This window comes from Macaca thibetana, chromosome 1, assembly GCF_024542745.1.
Source record: "Macaca thibetana thibetana isolate TM-01 chromosome 1, ASM2454274v1, whole genome shotgun sequence".
In the NCBI taxonomy this organism is placed as follows: domain Eukaryota; kingdom Metazoa; phylum Chordata; class Mammalia; order Primates; family Cercopithecidae; genus Macaca; species Macaca thibetana.
The window spans coordinates 66584360-66598757 of record NC_065578.1 but is presented as its reverse complement, the minus strand read 5'-3'; the positions used below and the strand labels follow the sequence as shown (position 1 = coordinate 66598757).

General features: G+C 39.2%; 1 protein-coding gene across 1 annotated transcript in view; it reads right to left on the bottom strand.

The window, feature by feature from the left end:
• IL12RB2 (interleukin 12 receptor subunit beta 2) overlaps positions 1-14398 on the bottom strand; it is a 92713-nt gene that overhangs the window by 23245 nt on the left and 55070 nt on the right. The window contains exons 10-12 of the mRNA XM_050763965.1: positions 5165-5365; positions 645-743; positions 401-559 (exon numbers count right to left, since the gene is read on the bottom strand). Of these exons, the coding sequence (XP_050619922.1) occupies positions 401-559; positions 645-743; positions 5165-5365 (459 nt within the window). The remainder of the gene's footprint in view (positions 1-400; positions 560-644; positions 744-5164; positions 5366-14398) is intronic.

Sequence of the window (14398 nt, the reverse complement as noted above, 5' to 3'; positions counted from 1 at the left end):
TGTAGTTCCCACTACTTAGGAGGCTGAGGCAGAAGGATTGCTTGAGCCCAGGGAGGTCAAGGCTGCAGTGAGCTGTGATTGCACCACTGCACTCAGCCTGGGCAATGGAGTGAGGCATTGTCTCAAAAAAAAACAAATAAGTCAATAGTCCATTTACTTCATTTCTGTATCCTTAGCAATTTGCTTGGCACATAACGCATATTCAATAACTTTCTGTTTGTGTGTTTACATGTCTTTTCTAATTATTCATTCAGTTAACTTTACAAGTATTTATGGAGTACTTACTATGTGCCAGGCATTGTGCTAGCACATGTGTGTAGATATGCACGCATACCTCCTTGTGTTTTCCTGACATCCAAACAAGAAGGCCCCACTCACTGCATTTGGTTCTCACACATACCACAGAGCTGAGGCTGGGAGTTGGAGTCCCGTTCCTTCCAGTATATCCTGTAATGGAGGAGGCAGCCCATTTGCTCCTGGACTGGAATGCTGTTCCATGAAATTAAAATGCTCCCCTTTTCCTCTGTGATGGCATTAATATGGGGACCACTCAGTGGTGCTGTAAAGTAGGGCACAGGAGGCTTTTGTCACCCTCCAAATCCAAATCATTAAAGCAAAATTTGGCAAAAGGTTCCAAGACTCACCTTTGTGCTTAGAGTTACCCAGGATGGAGCTACATCCTCCTTGATCCTCTGAGAGTGCATACACACGGATTTCATAACAGGTGTAGGGTTTTATGTTCTCTGCAAGGAAAAGGGAATTCCCTTAACAGCCGTGCCATTACTGGTGAGTCACTAAAGGCAGCCTTTTTATTATCTGATACAAATGCTTTCAAGGTGTTTCTTGCCTTTTCCTAGTTTAAAGATGGTTCAAGCACAGTCTGGACTGATGACCTATGTTACAAATTCTCAGCATCTGATTTGCCATGACGTTGGCTTCTGGAAGTGACTGCTCCCAACTTCAAAGGATGAGATCAACCAACTAACCAACGAACCTGAGTTTCTTTCCATATAAACAAACGATATCACCATGATTAAGAAGGAGACAAAAGCTATTTGAGTTCCAACACAGATTTAAATATAACCCCCCACACACACATACACACACACACACACACACCCCCGACTGCTTTTGAAACAAACCAAACAACTTACCTTCAAGAAAAAAAAACCTTTTGATTTCTACAAATAAAACATTTGCAGTTTACAGGAAAGTGAGGCTGGAATTTTGCAGGCATAGAACCTGAATGGCTTTTCTAATTCCGTAATGCTTACCAAGATCTGACAGGGCAGATGATACACTGAGGCATAACTAACCAGGGTGCTCTGGGTGCAATCCAACCCCTTGTTACCCCATCTCCTCTCCCTCTATGTTCCAGTTAGATTTCAGTTGCTTCCCAGCCTGGAAGATTTAAAAGGTACTTGGGAATTGTTAATGCTCCTTCCTGGCTTTTAAACCACCACACTTTCAATTTTCTGTCAGTCATGAAGCCTATTGGCAAGTCTTTCTTCCCCGCCAGAATTCCTTGTTTCCATGAATCTCAGATTTCTACTGCTTGTGAACGAAGGCCCCTTTCATAGATACCTCTCCTGATATACTTTTATATTTCAAATGAACATTTAAAGGCAAAAGAGATAACTCCTACTAGGTAACTATAGTATCAGGGAGGCAAAGTAAGGACCCTCTCCAGTATTGATTAATGCCCAGCCGATAGGTAGCCAGGGTCCCCTACGCTGACAGTTGATTAGGGTTTAACTTTTTTTTTTTTCAGGAAGAATAATTTTATATCATAGAATAGTTTATTAAATTATGTGTGTTTTATATGAAAATCCATTGCCCATTAAATATTCCAGCAAATAGCACATAAAACTCAGTTGCACAACCAGTGCTGTCAGAAGAGACCATGACAAGATCAGAACACATGCCATGGTTAAATTCCAATTTGAGTTCATGAACTAAGTGAAGTGGAGAAAAGGACACAGTCAGCTTAGTATGGTAATCCAAAGACTCCTCATGGGTGGGATTGACACCAAGAAGCCCAAAGGGCAACATGGAATATGAAATCATATTTCATGTGGGAGGGGCCAGTGAGTAGCTTTCAGGCCCCAGTGCCTAGCTGTTCTGCCCCTAGTCATGAAAGGGGCCAACCAACCACTGCCTTATGGAGGCATGGGAGTTCCAGATAAGCTCATTAGGCAGACAGTTCCCTTGTATTTTGCCATCCAAAATGTGAATTCAGGACAGAGGCCTTGAAAACTGCTGCATTAGAAGCTGTAGTTTATTTTTGTGAATGGCTCACCTTTAGTGGAGGAGAGAAGACAGTGGCTCCGGAACTCAGCTGACATTTCCCTTTCCACCAAGAGTAGAGCCCTCGTAGCAAGCTTGTTCCCCAGTTCTGGCCTCAAGAACTCCTATTTTACTGGCTGATTCTTGTATGAATACTCCCTAACAATATCTGCTCCCCACCTCAAAACCTTCAGTGGATGAAGCCCATACTCCTAAGACTTATTTCCTTTCTAGAGTCTGGCTGCAATTTCCAGACTCATTTCCCCCCACTCACATACATACATACATACCTAGTACCCTTCAGCAAAGTCCCTGCCCCCATGTTTATAAACCATCACTTCGGTGGTTTTTCTGCAGAAAGCTAATTTCACCTCGTAAGTGTGGGAGAAGGCAAACATTAAATGAGTGGTAACGAGGAAGAAGGCAAAAGAGGGTGGAAGAGGGCCCCCAACAACTCTAGGCGCAGGGAAGGTTTTCTAGACACCATGATGTTATGTATTTGTAAAAGGAGTGGCTCTATATGGTCAGAAGCATTTTCACCCAGACAGGACAGCACTAGTCTCTAGCCTAGCCTCCACCAACCTATAAATCAAGAGCTGGGCTGTATTCTGGCCCACTCCAAAATGCCCAAATCTGCCCCAGCCAGATGCTGGGAAAAGGCTGGTGAAAATCAGTAACAGTGAGTGATTTTACTGACTGGGGGGGCCATTTTGAATTAATAATAACCATGAATTGTTAAAATAATATTTAAGTGTTTATTTCCAGACTGTAACATCAACACAAATTAATACCTAACCAAGTGTTTCCAAGCAGGAGAACAACTTTAATAAAGTCATTTTATTCATTAGTATATGGATTTTTTTTTTTTGATGGAGTCTCACTCTGTCACCTAGGCTGGAGTGCAATGGCATAATCTCGGCTCACTGCAATCTCCATTTCCCGGGTTCAAGCAATTATTCTGCCTTAACCTCCTGAGTAGCTGGGATTCCAGGCGCCCACCACCACGCCCAACTAATTTTTGTATTTGTAGTAGAGATGGGGTTTCGCCATGTTGGCCAGGCTGGTCTCGAACTCCTGACCTGAGGGGATCTGCCCACCTCCGCTTCCCAAAGTGTTGGAATTACAAGCGTGAGCCACCGTGCCCAGCCTAGTATATTGATTTTATTCAAATGAATATTATTTCTAAAGTGCATAAAGACACTTATTTCACTAAGTATGGAAAACATCTCTCTTGCCATATAGTTCAAACTATCCCACAGGGATAAGTCCTAATACAGCTTATAATAATGTTTACAATTTCATAGCAGCTTCAAGTTTGGTAAATGCTTTTTCTGTTCACTTTCACCTGATTTGATGGGCATAACAGCCCTGAAAGAAAACTGGTTCTACTGCAACAACTCTAGGGACAGGGAACATACTACCTTGAGAGGTAATCGATTGTCCCATTAGAGACCATCAAAGGCAGGAAACTTCTTTTTCAAAATTGAGCTGATAGCTACTTCTTTTATAATTTCCACACAGGACTTTAGTTTTTCTCCCCAGAGCAACAAAGGAAAACATACTCTTGTGTGTGTAAAGTCAAAACCAGCAACAGCCATCAAGCCGTCCCATTCCCATGCCCATCTAGAATTCTCTTTTCCAGGCTAAATGGTTTCCAGATTAGAAGTTCCAAGCTCCTAATAACTCGGTCATCTTCCTTTGGATGCTTACTGGGTTATGTAGGCAGCATTCTATTTAAGGGTAGTGATGAAAAATTAACCTGTTAGAACTCTGAGCAGCAAGACTGTTAAAGAGTATGCAGTTAAGGATGGACTCATGTATAATCATGCAGTGTGATATTTATTTCATTTGTATAAATCTTGTCACCTTAAGCAGGGTGTGTATATCCTCCTAGACAGGTGTAATGATTGTTATAGAGACATTATAGGATTTAGAGCTTGAAAACCTTAAAATATTCGCTCTGTCTCATGTAATAATAGTAATATTGATGAGAGCTAAATTACTGAGCCCTTAAAATGTATTAGGCACTGTTCAAAACGTTTTCCATGAAGTAATTCAGCTAGTCTTCACAATAACCCAACGAGGTAGGTAATATTATTATCCTAATTTTTCAGATGAGGAAACTGAGGCACAAAGGGGTTAAGGAACTTGCCCTAGATCACACAGACAGAGCCAAGACTCAAACCCAGGTAGTATGGCTGCAGAGCCAGAACTTTAAACCACTGATTCAATTCAGTGCTGAATTTATGCTTAACAATGACATTAACTAAGTTCTGCCCAATCATTTTAATGTATTTTCAAATGCGTCCTCTCACTTGATTCTACCACTGACAGATTAGGAAACTGAGGATTAGAAATACCAATTGTCATATAGATAATTCTGAATTTATTACTACACAGTAAGTAGCAAAATTGGGAATGAAGGATTTCCTGGTTTCCTCATTTATACAAGGACCATACCGACTCTTACTGAAAATGATTGCTTTGAGAGTTATTAAATAAATGAATTCCCCACACAGTTAAGGATGGCATCATGTATTATCATGCAGTGTGCTATGATAAACAAAGGTGTCTATTACACTGGCCAGTTAACTTAGCTCTCAGCCATACTTGTTTGGTTCAATTATTCATTCATCTTCTTCGGCATTGTGCTAGGGATATGGATTTTCCATAAATAATAGAGTTTTTAGTCAACCAGTTGGTCATTTATGTCTACAGTGGAGTATTCTGAAGTGCTGCTGGATGGACTCTAGGTCATCGGTCTCTCTTATCATCTAGCCACCTGTAATTGAAGGCAGGGTTCTGGCTGTTCCCTGCAGTTTCCCCAAACAAATGTGAACTTAGTAACCTTCCGGAAGGAAGGTGAACAATTAGGTACCTGAAATCAGAGCAGACACATTGTAGGGGGGACTCCGCAGCCAGTTTAGAGGGATCTGTGTGTCATCCCCTGGATGGAGCTGTCTCCATTCCACCACGTACTCCTGAACAGCAGAGAGATCTTTCCTGGGAGGCTGCCAAGTCACCAGAATGCTGTCCATGCTCTCTGAGTTTGCAGAGACCTGGTGAGGAGCCAGCAACCCTTTATCGGGCAGAAAGAGGAGAAACAAAATTAAAAAAGAGGAGGGATAAAGGTTTAAACAACAACAAAAAAAGCCAGTTGATCCCAACGAAGTTTTTGGAAGAATATCTACTTACTTTTAAAGACTTTGGAGTCACAGATTTAAGTTCATTCCATTTCTCAGTTCATGGAGGACTAACATCAGCTTGTTCAAACATTATATAAAATGTCATGTGCACAATTATTTTCCCCTTCATCTTCCATTCCTTTCTCTCTCTTTTCTTTTTTCTTTTCCTCCCCTTCCTCCCTTTCCTCCCCTCCCTCCCTCCCTCCCTCCCTCCCTCCCTCTCTCTCTTCCTTCCTTCCTTCCTTCCTTCCTTCCTTCCTTCTTTTTTTTTCTCTCTCTCTCTTTTTCTTCTTTTTTTTTTTTTCTTGAGACAGGGTCTTGCTCTGTCACCCAGGCTGGAGTGCAGTGGCATAAGCACAGATCACTGCAGCCTTGACTTCCCAGATTCAAGTGATCCTCCCACCTTAGCCTTCTGAGTAGCTGGGATCACAAGTGCATGTCACTACACACAGCTAATTTTTAATTTTTTTTGTTAGAGAGAGACAAGGTTTTGCTACATTGCCCAGGCTGATCTCAAACTCCTGGGCTCAAGTGATCCTCCTGCCTCAACCTCTCAAAGTGCTTGGATTACAGGCATGAGCCAACATGCCTGGCTCCATTCCTTTTTCTATTTCTATAGCCTCAAAGGTGCCTAATCTTTGTGAATATATTAGGCATCTTTCTAATCCATCTTTCATATATTTCTTTAGACAAATTCCTATCCTTGAAATTTAGTGTTATTTTGTGCATATGTGTTGAATTTTCATGAAATGTATTGGGAGATAAATCTAATGCTTTTTCTTTTTTTCACTCAACATTATGTTTCTGCGACATAAACATCCTGCTTGCTATTATGTAAATCCGACTCATTTTTTCAGACTGCTACCTAAACCCTTTACTTGTCCAATATTTGAGTGACAAGCAGGAAGTTCTTTTGGAGTGTTTGCAAACACAAACAAGGATGCAATGAATATTCTCTTGCATATTCTCTTGTGTGCCTGTGCAAGAATGTTTCTGTGTTTCTGGATATATATGCATAGAATTGCTTGATTATAGAGCAAATTCACATATTGTTTTACAAAATACTGCCAGATTTATCTCTAAAATAGCCAGTTGACATTCCAGCAAGAAAAGCATGAAAGCTCTCATTTCTCCACCAATATTTTCTGATTTTCTAATTTTTATCAATCTGGTATATATAACGTGGTATTTAATTGTGGTTTTATTTTCATTTTTCTGAATTTTTTTTTTTTTTTTGAGATGGAGTCTTGCTCTATCTTGCCCAGGCTGGAGTGCAGTGGCACCATCTCAGCTCACTGTGGCCTCCGCCTCCCAGGTTCAAGCAATTCTCCTGTCTCAGCCTCCCGAGTAGCTGGGACTACAGGTGTGTGCCACCACACCCGACTAATTTTGTATTTTTAGTAGAGATGGGGTTTCACCATATTGGCCAGGCTGGTCTCAAACTCCTGACCTCAGGTGATCCACCTGCCTCGGGCTCCCAAAGTGCTGGGATTACAGGTGTGGGCCTTCGCACCCCGCCATTTTTCTGATTTCTTATGAAGCTGAGTTTCTTTTCATATATTACTAGTTATTTGACTTTCTCCTTCTGTGAACTGCCAATTCATATACTTCACTCATTTCCATTGGGTTTCCTTCATTCTCTCTGATTTGTAGACAGCTTTTTGTATTCTAGATTTTAGTCTTAACTTACCAGTTTTCAACAGTATCTTACCCTAGCCTGTCAACTCTCTGATAACTTAATGACACATATATAGCTACTTTGATCTTGGTAAATTTATCCATGGCTTGTGTACTTTACATCTTATTTATGAAATCCTTCTATTCTAGGGTCATGAAGATACTCAACTACATTTTCTCCTATTGGTTTTGTTTTACCTTTCACATTTAGGTTTTTAAATTCAAATCCAACAAAAGGGGTTTTTTTTTATGGGGGAGAATAAATTTTACTACTTTTCCACCTGGTGAGTCAATTTTTCCCTATGTCATCACATTTGGCATCTCATCCCTGTCATATACCAAGTTTCACATAATCATGGGTCTGTGTCTGGGTTGACCACTTTACCAGAAAATAGTGTTCATGTTACCAGGCTTTGTAATGTCTGACTATTTAGTCAGCGAAGTCCTTTCCTTTTTGCTCTTCTTTATTTTGTTTATTTATTTATTTTGAGACAGAGTCTCCCTCTGTTGCCTAGGTTGGCATGCAGTGGTGCAATCTTGGCTCACTGCAACCTCTGCCTCTGGGGTTCAAGCGATTCTCCTGCCTCAGCCTCCCAAGTAGCTGGGATTACAAGCGTGTGCCACCATGCCTGGCTAATTGTTTGTATTTTTAGTAGAGATGGGGTTTCACCATGTTGGCCAGGCTGGTCTCCAACTCCTGACTCAAGTGATTCATCTGCCTCAGCCTTTCAAAGTGCTGGGAATACAGGTGTGAGTCACCATGCCCGGCGCTCTTCTTTTTTTCAAAATGGTCTTAGATATTCATGAAACTTTATACTTCCGTATAGCTTTTAGCATCTGTTTGTCAGAGTCATCTTCTATATCATTTAATGGAGTTTTAAAAATTTCACCTTAAAGTTTCTATGTGTTCTTTGTTAGGTTAATTCCTAGACCCTTTATACTTTTTTTTGTTTTTTTTGAGATGGAGTCTCGCTCAGCTGTCCAGGCTGGAGTGCAGTGGCGTGATCTCGGCTTACTGGAACTAGTGTCTCCTGGGTTCAAGCGATTCTCCTGCCTCAGCCTCCTGAGTAGCTGGGATTACAGGCACCTGCCATCATGCCCGTCTAATTTTTGTATTTTAGTAGAGACGAGGTTTCACCATGTTGGCCAAGCTGGTCTTGAACTCCTGACCTCAGGTGATCCACCTGCCCCGGCCTCCCAAAATGCTAGGATTACAGCCATGAGCCACTGTGCCTGGCCTTTTTTTTTTTTTTTTTTTTTTTGAGACCATCTCACTCTGTCACCCAGGCTGGAGTGCAGTGGTGTGATCTTGGCTCACTGCAACCTCTGCCTCCTGGATTCCAGCGATTGTCCTGCCTCAGCCTCCCCTGTAGCTGGGATTATAGGCATTCACCACCACGCCTGGCTGAGTTTTGTATTTTCAGTGAGACGGGGTTTCACCATGTTGGCCAGGCTGGTCTTGAACTCCCGACCTCAAGTGATCCATCCACCTTGGCTCCCAAAGTGCTGGGATTACAGGTATGAGCCACCACACCTGGCCAATACTTTTGGTTTGCTCTTTAAATGGCATTTTATTTTCCACTACTTTTTCTACTGCTAATCTGTGTGCGTTATTCTGGCAAACCTACTAAACTAATAAATTGTCTGCTACCCTTGCTGAATGTTTCATGTAAATAATTTTATTAGCAACACACTTAAAACATATCCTCTTTACAATCTTTGAATTAAATTCCTTATTTCCTTTTTTGGTTCCTATCTTATTGCAAGTTTTCAAGAGAACGTGCCTATATCGTTTTCTTGAGATCATGTATGCTGCATGTTTTTGGTAGAAAGTCTTTAAAATGCTAAAAAGTTTTCTTTTATTCATAGTTTTCAGAGTTTTTATTTTTATGAAATACTTTTATTTATTAAAGTTTTTTTAACTTTTTTTTTTTTTTTTTACATCTGGTAAAAACATACCCTTTTTTTTTTTCTCTCTTTCAGTTCTAATGTGATAAATTACATGGATACATTTTTCTGATATTGACCCATCCTTGTATTCTTGGGATCAACCCTACTTGATCATTCTGTAGTTTTCTTTTTTGACTGAGACTTTTGAAAAATAGACTTTATTTTTTAGAAACAGTTTTAGGTTCTAAACAGAATTGAGCAGAAGGTATAGAGATATCCCATATACCTCTGTCCCTACATATGCACAGCCTCTCCTAATATCAAAATCCTGTATCAAAGTGGAACATTTGTTACAATCGATGAACCTACATTGACACATCATTATCACCAAAGTCCATCATTTACATTAGGGTTTATTCTTGATGTTGTACATTCTATGGGTTTAGGCAAATGTATAATAACATGTATTCACTATTATAGTATCATACAGAGTGGTTTCACTGCCCTAAAAGTCCTCTATGCTTCATTTATTCATCTCTCCCTTCCTCCACCCTTGGCAACCACTAAATCCTTTATCTATAGTTCTGCCTTTTCCACAACATCATATATCTGGAATCATACAGTATGTAGCCTCTTTTTTTTTTTTTTTTTTTTTTTTTTTTTTTTTTTTTTTGCGGGGGGACGGAGTCTCGCTCTGTCCCCCAGACTGGAGTGCAGTGGGGAGATCTCAGCTCACTGCAAGCTCCGCCTCCCGGGTTCATGCCGTTCTCCTGCCTCAGCCTCCCGAGTAGCTGGGACTATAGGCGCCCACCACCACGCCCGGTTAATTTTTTGTAGAGATGGGATTTCACCATGTTAGCCAGGATGGTCTCGATCTCCTGACCTCATGATCCGCCCATCTCAGCCTCCCAAAGTGCTGGGATTACAGGCGTGAGCCACCGCGGACAGCCGGTATGTAGCCTTTTCAGATTGGCTTCTTTCACTTTGTTACATGCATTTAGGGGTACTCCAAATCTTTTTGTGGTTTGAGAACTCATTTGTTTTTACCACCAAGTAATATTTAATTATCTACAAGGACCACCATTTATTTATCTATTCACCTACTGAATAATATCTTGGTTTTTTTTCCCCCAAGTTTTGGCAATTGTAGACAAAACCATGTAAACATTCATGTGCAGGTTTTTGTGTGGATATACATTTTGAGCTCTTTTGGGTAAGTACCAAAGAGTGTGATTGCTAGATCATATGGTAAGAGTATGTTCAGTTTTGTAAGAAACTGCCAATTTCTCCAAAGTGGCTCTTCCATTGGCATGCCCATTAGCATTGAATGAGAGTTTTTGTTACTCCACATCCTTGCCAGCATTTTGTGTTCTCAGTGTTTTAGATTTTAGCCATTCTAGTAGGTGTATAGTGATACCTCATTGTTGCTTTAATTTGCAATTGTCTAATAACATATGATGTTGGTCATCATTTTACATGCTTATTTGCCATCTTCTTTGGCGAGGTATCAATTGCATCTTTTGCTCATTTTTGATTGGTTGTCCCTTTTCTTATTGTTAAATTTTAAGTGTTCTTTGTATATTTTGGATAACAGTGCTTTATAAAGTATGTCTTCTGCAAATATTTTCTGTAGTCTGTGTCTTCTCACTCTCTCGATAGTGTCTATCACAGAGCAGACATTTTTAATTCTAATGAAGTTCAGCATACCAATTCTTTCTTTCATAGATCATGTCTTTGGTCTTGTATCTAAAAAGTCATTGCCATACCCAATGTCATCTACATTTCCTCCTATGTTATCTTCTGAAAGTTATATAGTTTTTCATTTTATAGTTAAGTCTATGATGCACTTTGAGTTAATTTATTGTGAAGAGTTAAGGTCTACGATTCACTTATTTTTGCATATATATATCCAGTTGTTCCAGCACCATTTGCTGAAAAGACTGTCTTTGCTCCATTGTATTACCATTGTTCATTTGTAAAGATCACTTGAATATAATTATGTGGGCCTATTTCTTGATTATCTATTCTATATCATTGATTTATTTGTCTATTGTTTCACCAATACAGTGGGTGAGAGGGTATATCCTTGGTTTGTTCCTTATCTTAGTGGAAAAACTTCCAGTTTCTCATCATTAAATATGATATTAACTGTAGGGCTTTTGCAGATTTTTTTTTATCAAGTAGATGAAATTCCCTTCTCTTCCTAGTTTGCCAAAAGTTTTTAATCATGAATGCATGTTGGCTTTTGTCAAATGCCTTTTCTGCATCTATTGATATGATCATCTGATTTTCTTCTTTAGCCTGTTATATAATGAATTGCATTATTTGATTTTTTCTTTTTTTTTAATTTAAAAAAAAGTAGTGACAAGGTCTTGCTATGTTGCCCAGACTGGTCTCAAACTCCTGGGCTCACGCGATCCTCCCATCTCGGCCCCCTAAGGTGCTGGGATTATAGGCATGAGCCACCATGCTCAGTCACATTAACTGATTTTTAAATATTGAACCAGATTTGCATACCTGGAGTAAATCCCACTACACTGGTCATGGAGGATAATTTTTTTTCATATATTGTTGGATTTGATTTGCTAATATTTTGTTGAGGATTTTTGCATCTGTGTTCATGTGAGATACTGGCCTGCCATTTTTTTTTTCTTGTAATATTTTTGGTTTTGGTATTTGGCCTAATAGAATGAGTTTGGAAGTGTTTTCTCTGGCTTTATCTCCTGGAAGAGATTGTAGATAATTAGTATGATTTCTTTTCCTTAAACATATGGTAGAATTCACCAGTGAACTCATCTGAGGCTAGTTCCTTCTGCTTTGGAAGGTTATTCATTATTGATTCAATTTCATTAATAGGTATAGACCTATTCAAATTGTCTATTTCCTCTTGTGTTAGTTTTGGCAGATTGTGTCTTTCAATGAATTGGTCCATTTCATCTAGATTATCAAATTTGTGGGCACAGAGTTGTTCAAAGTATTTGATTATTATCCTTTTGATAACATGGGATCAGTGATGAGAGCCCCTTTTTATTTATGATATTGGTAATTTTCATCCTCTTTCTCTCTTTTTCTTAGTTAACCTGGCTAGAAATTTTATAAATTTTATTGATCTTTTTAAAGAATCAGCTTTTGGTTTCATTAATTTATCTCTTTATTCCAGTTTTGAATTTCATTTATTTCTGCTCTGATTTTTATTATTATTACTACTTGCTTACTTTGCGGTTATTTGATCCATTATTTTTTTAGTTTCCTAAGGCAAAAGCTTCGATTATTGATTTTAGACCTCTCTTCTTTTCTAATGTATTCATTCAATGTTATAAATTTTCCTCTAAGCACTGATTTTGCTGCATTCCATAAATTTTGATGTTTTATTTTTATTTTCAATTAGTTCAAACTATTTCAAAATTTCTCTTGAGATATTGATCTCTTATTCTTCGACCAATGTTTTATTTAGAAGTTGTTGTTTAATCTCTATTTTGGGATTTTCCAGCTATCTTTCTGTTACGATTTCTAGTTTATTTCCCCTGTGGTCTGGGAGCAGACAGTGCATGATATCTATTTTTTTAAATTTGTTAAAGAGTATTTTATGGCCCAGAATATGGTCTATCTTGGTGAATGTTCCATATAAGCATGAGAAGAATGTGTATTATGCTGTTGTTAGATGAATTTGGCTACAGATGTCAATTATGTTTAGTTGATTGAGGATGCTGTTGAGTTCAACTATGTCTTTAATGATTTTCTGTCTGCAGTCTTTGTCCTGTCTGCAGCATCTGTCCATTTCTGACACAGTGGTCTTGAAGTCTGACTATGATAGTGGATTCATCCATTTCTCCTTGCAGTGCTATCAGTTTTTGGCTCATGCATTTTGATTGTTGTTAAGTCCATACACATTAAAGATTGTTATGTTTTCTTTGAGAATAGACTCCTTTATCATTAAGTAATGCTCCCAGTTGCCACTGATAACTTTCTCTGCTTCGAAGTCCATTCTGTCTGAAATTAATACAGCTACTCCAGCTTTTTGGCTAATGTTAACATGGCATATCTTTCTCTATCTGTTTACATTTGCTCTATATGTGTCTATTTTAAAATTTATTTATTTATTATGAGACGGAGTCTCCTTGTGTCTCACAGGCTGGAGTGCAGTGGTGTGATCTCGGCTCACTGCAGCCTCCACCCCCTGGGTTCAAGCGATTCTCCTGCTTCATCCTCCCAAGTAACTGAGATGATAGGCGTGCACCACCACGCCCGGCTAATTTTTGTATTTTTAGGAGAGACAGAGTTTCACTATGTTGGCCAGGCTGGTCTTGAACTCCTGACCTCAAGTGATCCGCCTGCCTCAGCCTTCCAAAGTGCTGGGATTACAGGCGTGAGCTACTGTGACAGTCTATATGTCTATATATTTAAAGTTGGTTTCTTATCGACAACTATAGTTGAGTCTTGTTTTTTATCCACTTTGACTGTTTTGTAATTGCTGTTTTTAGTCCAGTGATGTTCAAAATAACTTGATGGAGTTGGAGTAATATGTACTACATGTGTTACTATTTTCTATTTGTTGCCTTTGTCATCTATCCCTTGTTTTGTCATTCTTTTTCTGCCATTTGTGGTTTTAATTGATCAGTTTATATGATTTCATTTTCTGCCCCTTTTTAGCATATCAGTTACATTTCTTTTAAAATGGTTTTTAGTGTTTGCTCTACTGTTTGCAATATACATTTACAACTAATTTAAGTCCCCTTTCAAATAACAATATACTGCTTCATGAGTAGCAGAAATACCTTAAATAGCAAAATAATCCAAAGTCCTCCCTGTTATCCCTTGCTGGGATTCATTGCTATCATTCATTTCACTTATATATAAGCATGCATAAGCATTTATAATACACAAACATATGTAATCAAATACATTGTTACTATTGTTGTTTTGAATAAACTGCTGTTAAGTCGATTAAGAATAAGAATAACTGGCCAAGCACCGTGGCTCATGGATGTAATCCCAGCACTTTGGGAGGCTGAGGCAGGTGAATCACCTGAAGTTGGGAGTTCGAGACCAGCCTGACCAACATGGAGAAACCCCGTCTCTACTAAAAATACAAAAATAGGTGGGCGTGGTGGCACATGCCTGTAATCCCAGCTACTAGAGAGGCTGAGGCAGGAGAATCACTTGAACCTGGAAGGCAGAGGTTGTGGTGAGCCGAGATCACCACTGAACTCCAGCCTGGGCAACAAGAAGGAAATTCTGTCTCAAAAAAAAAAAAAAAAAAAAAAAAGAATAAGAATAATCGGCTGGGCGCAGTGGCTCACGCCTGTAATCCCAGCACTTTGGGAGGCCGAGGCGGGTAGATCACGAGGTCAGGAGATCGA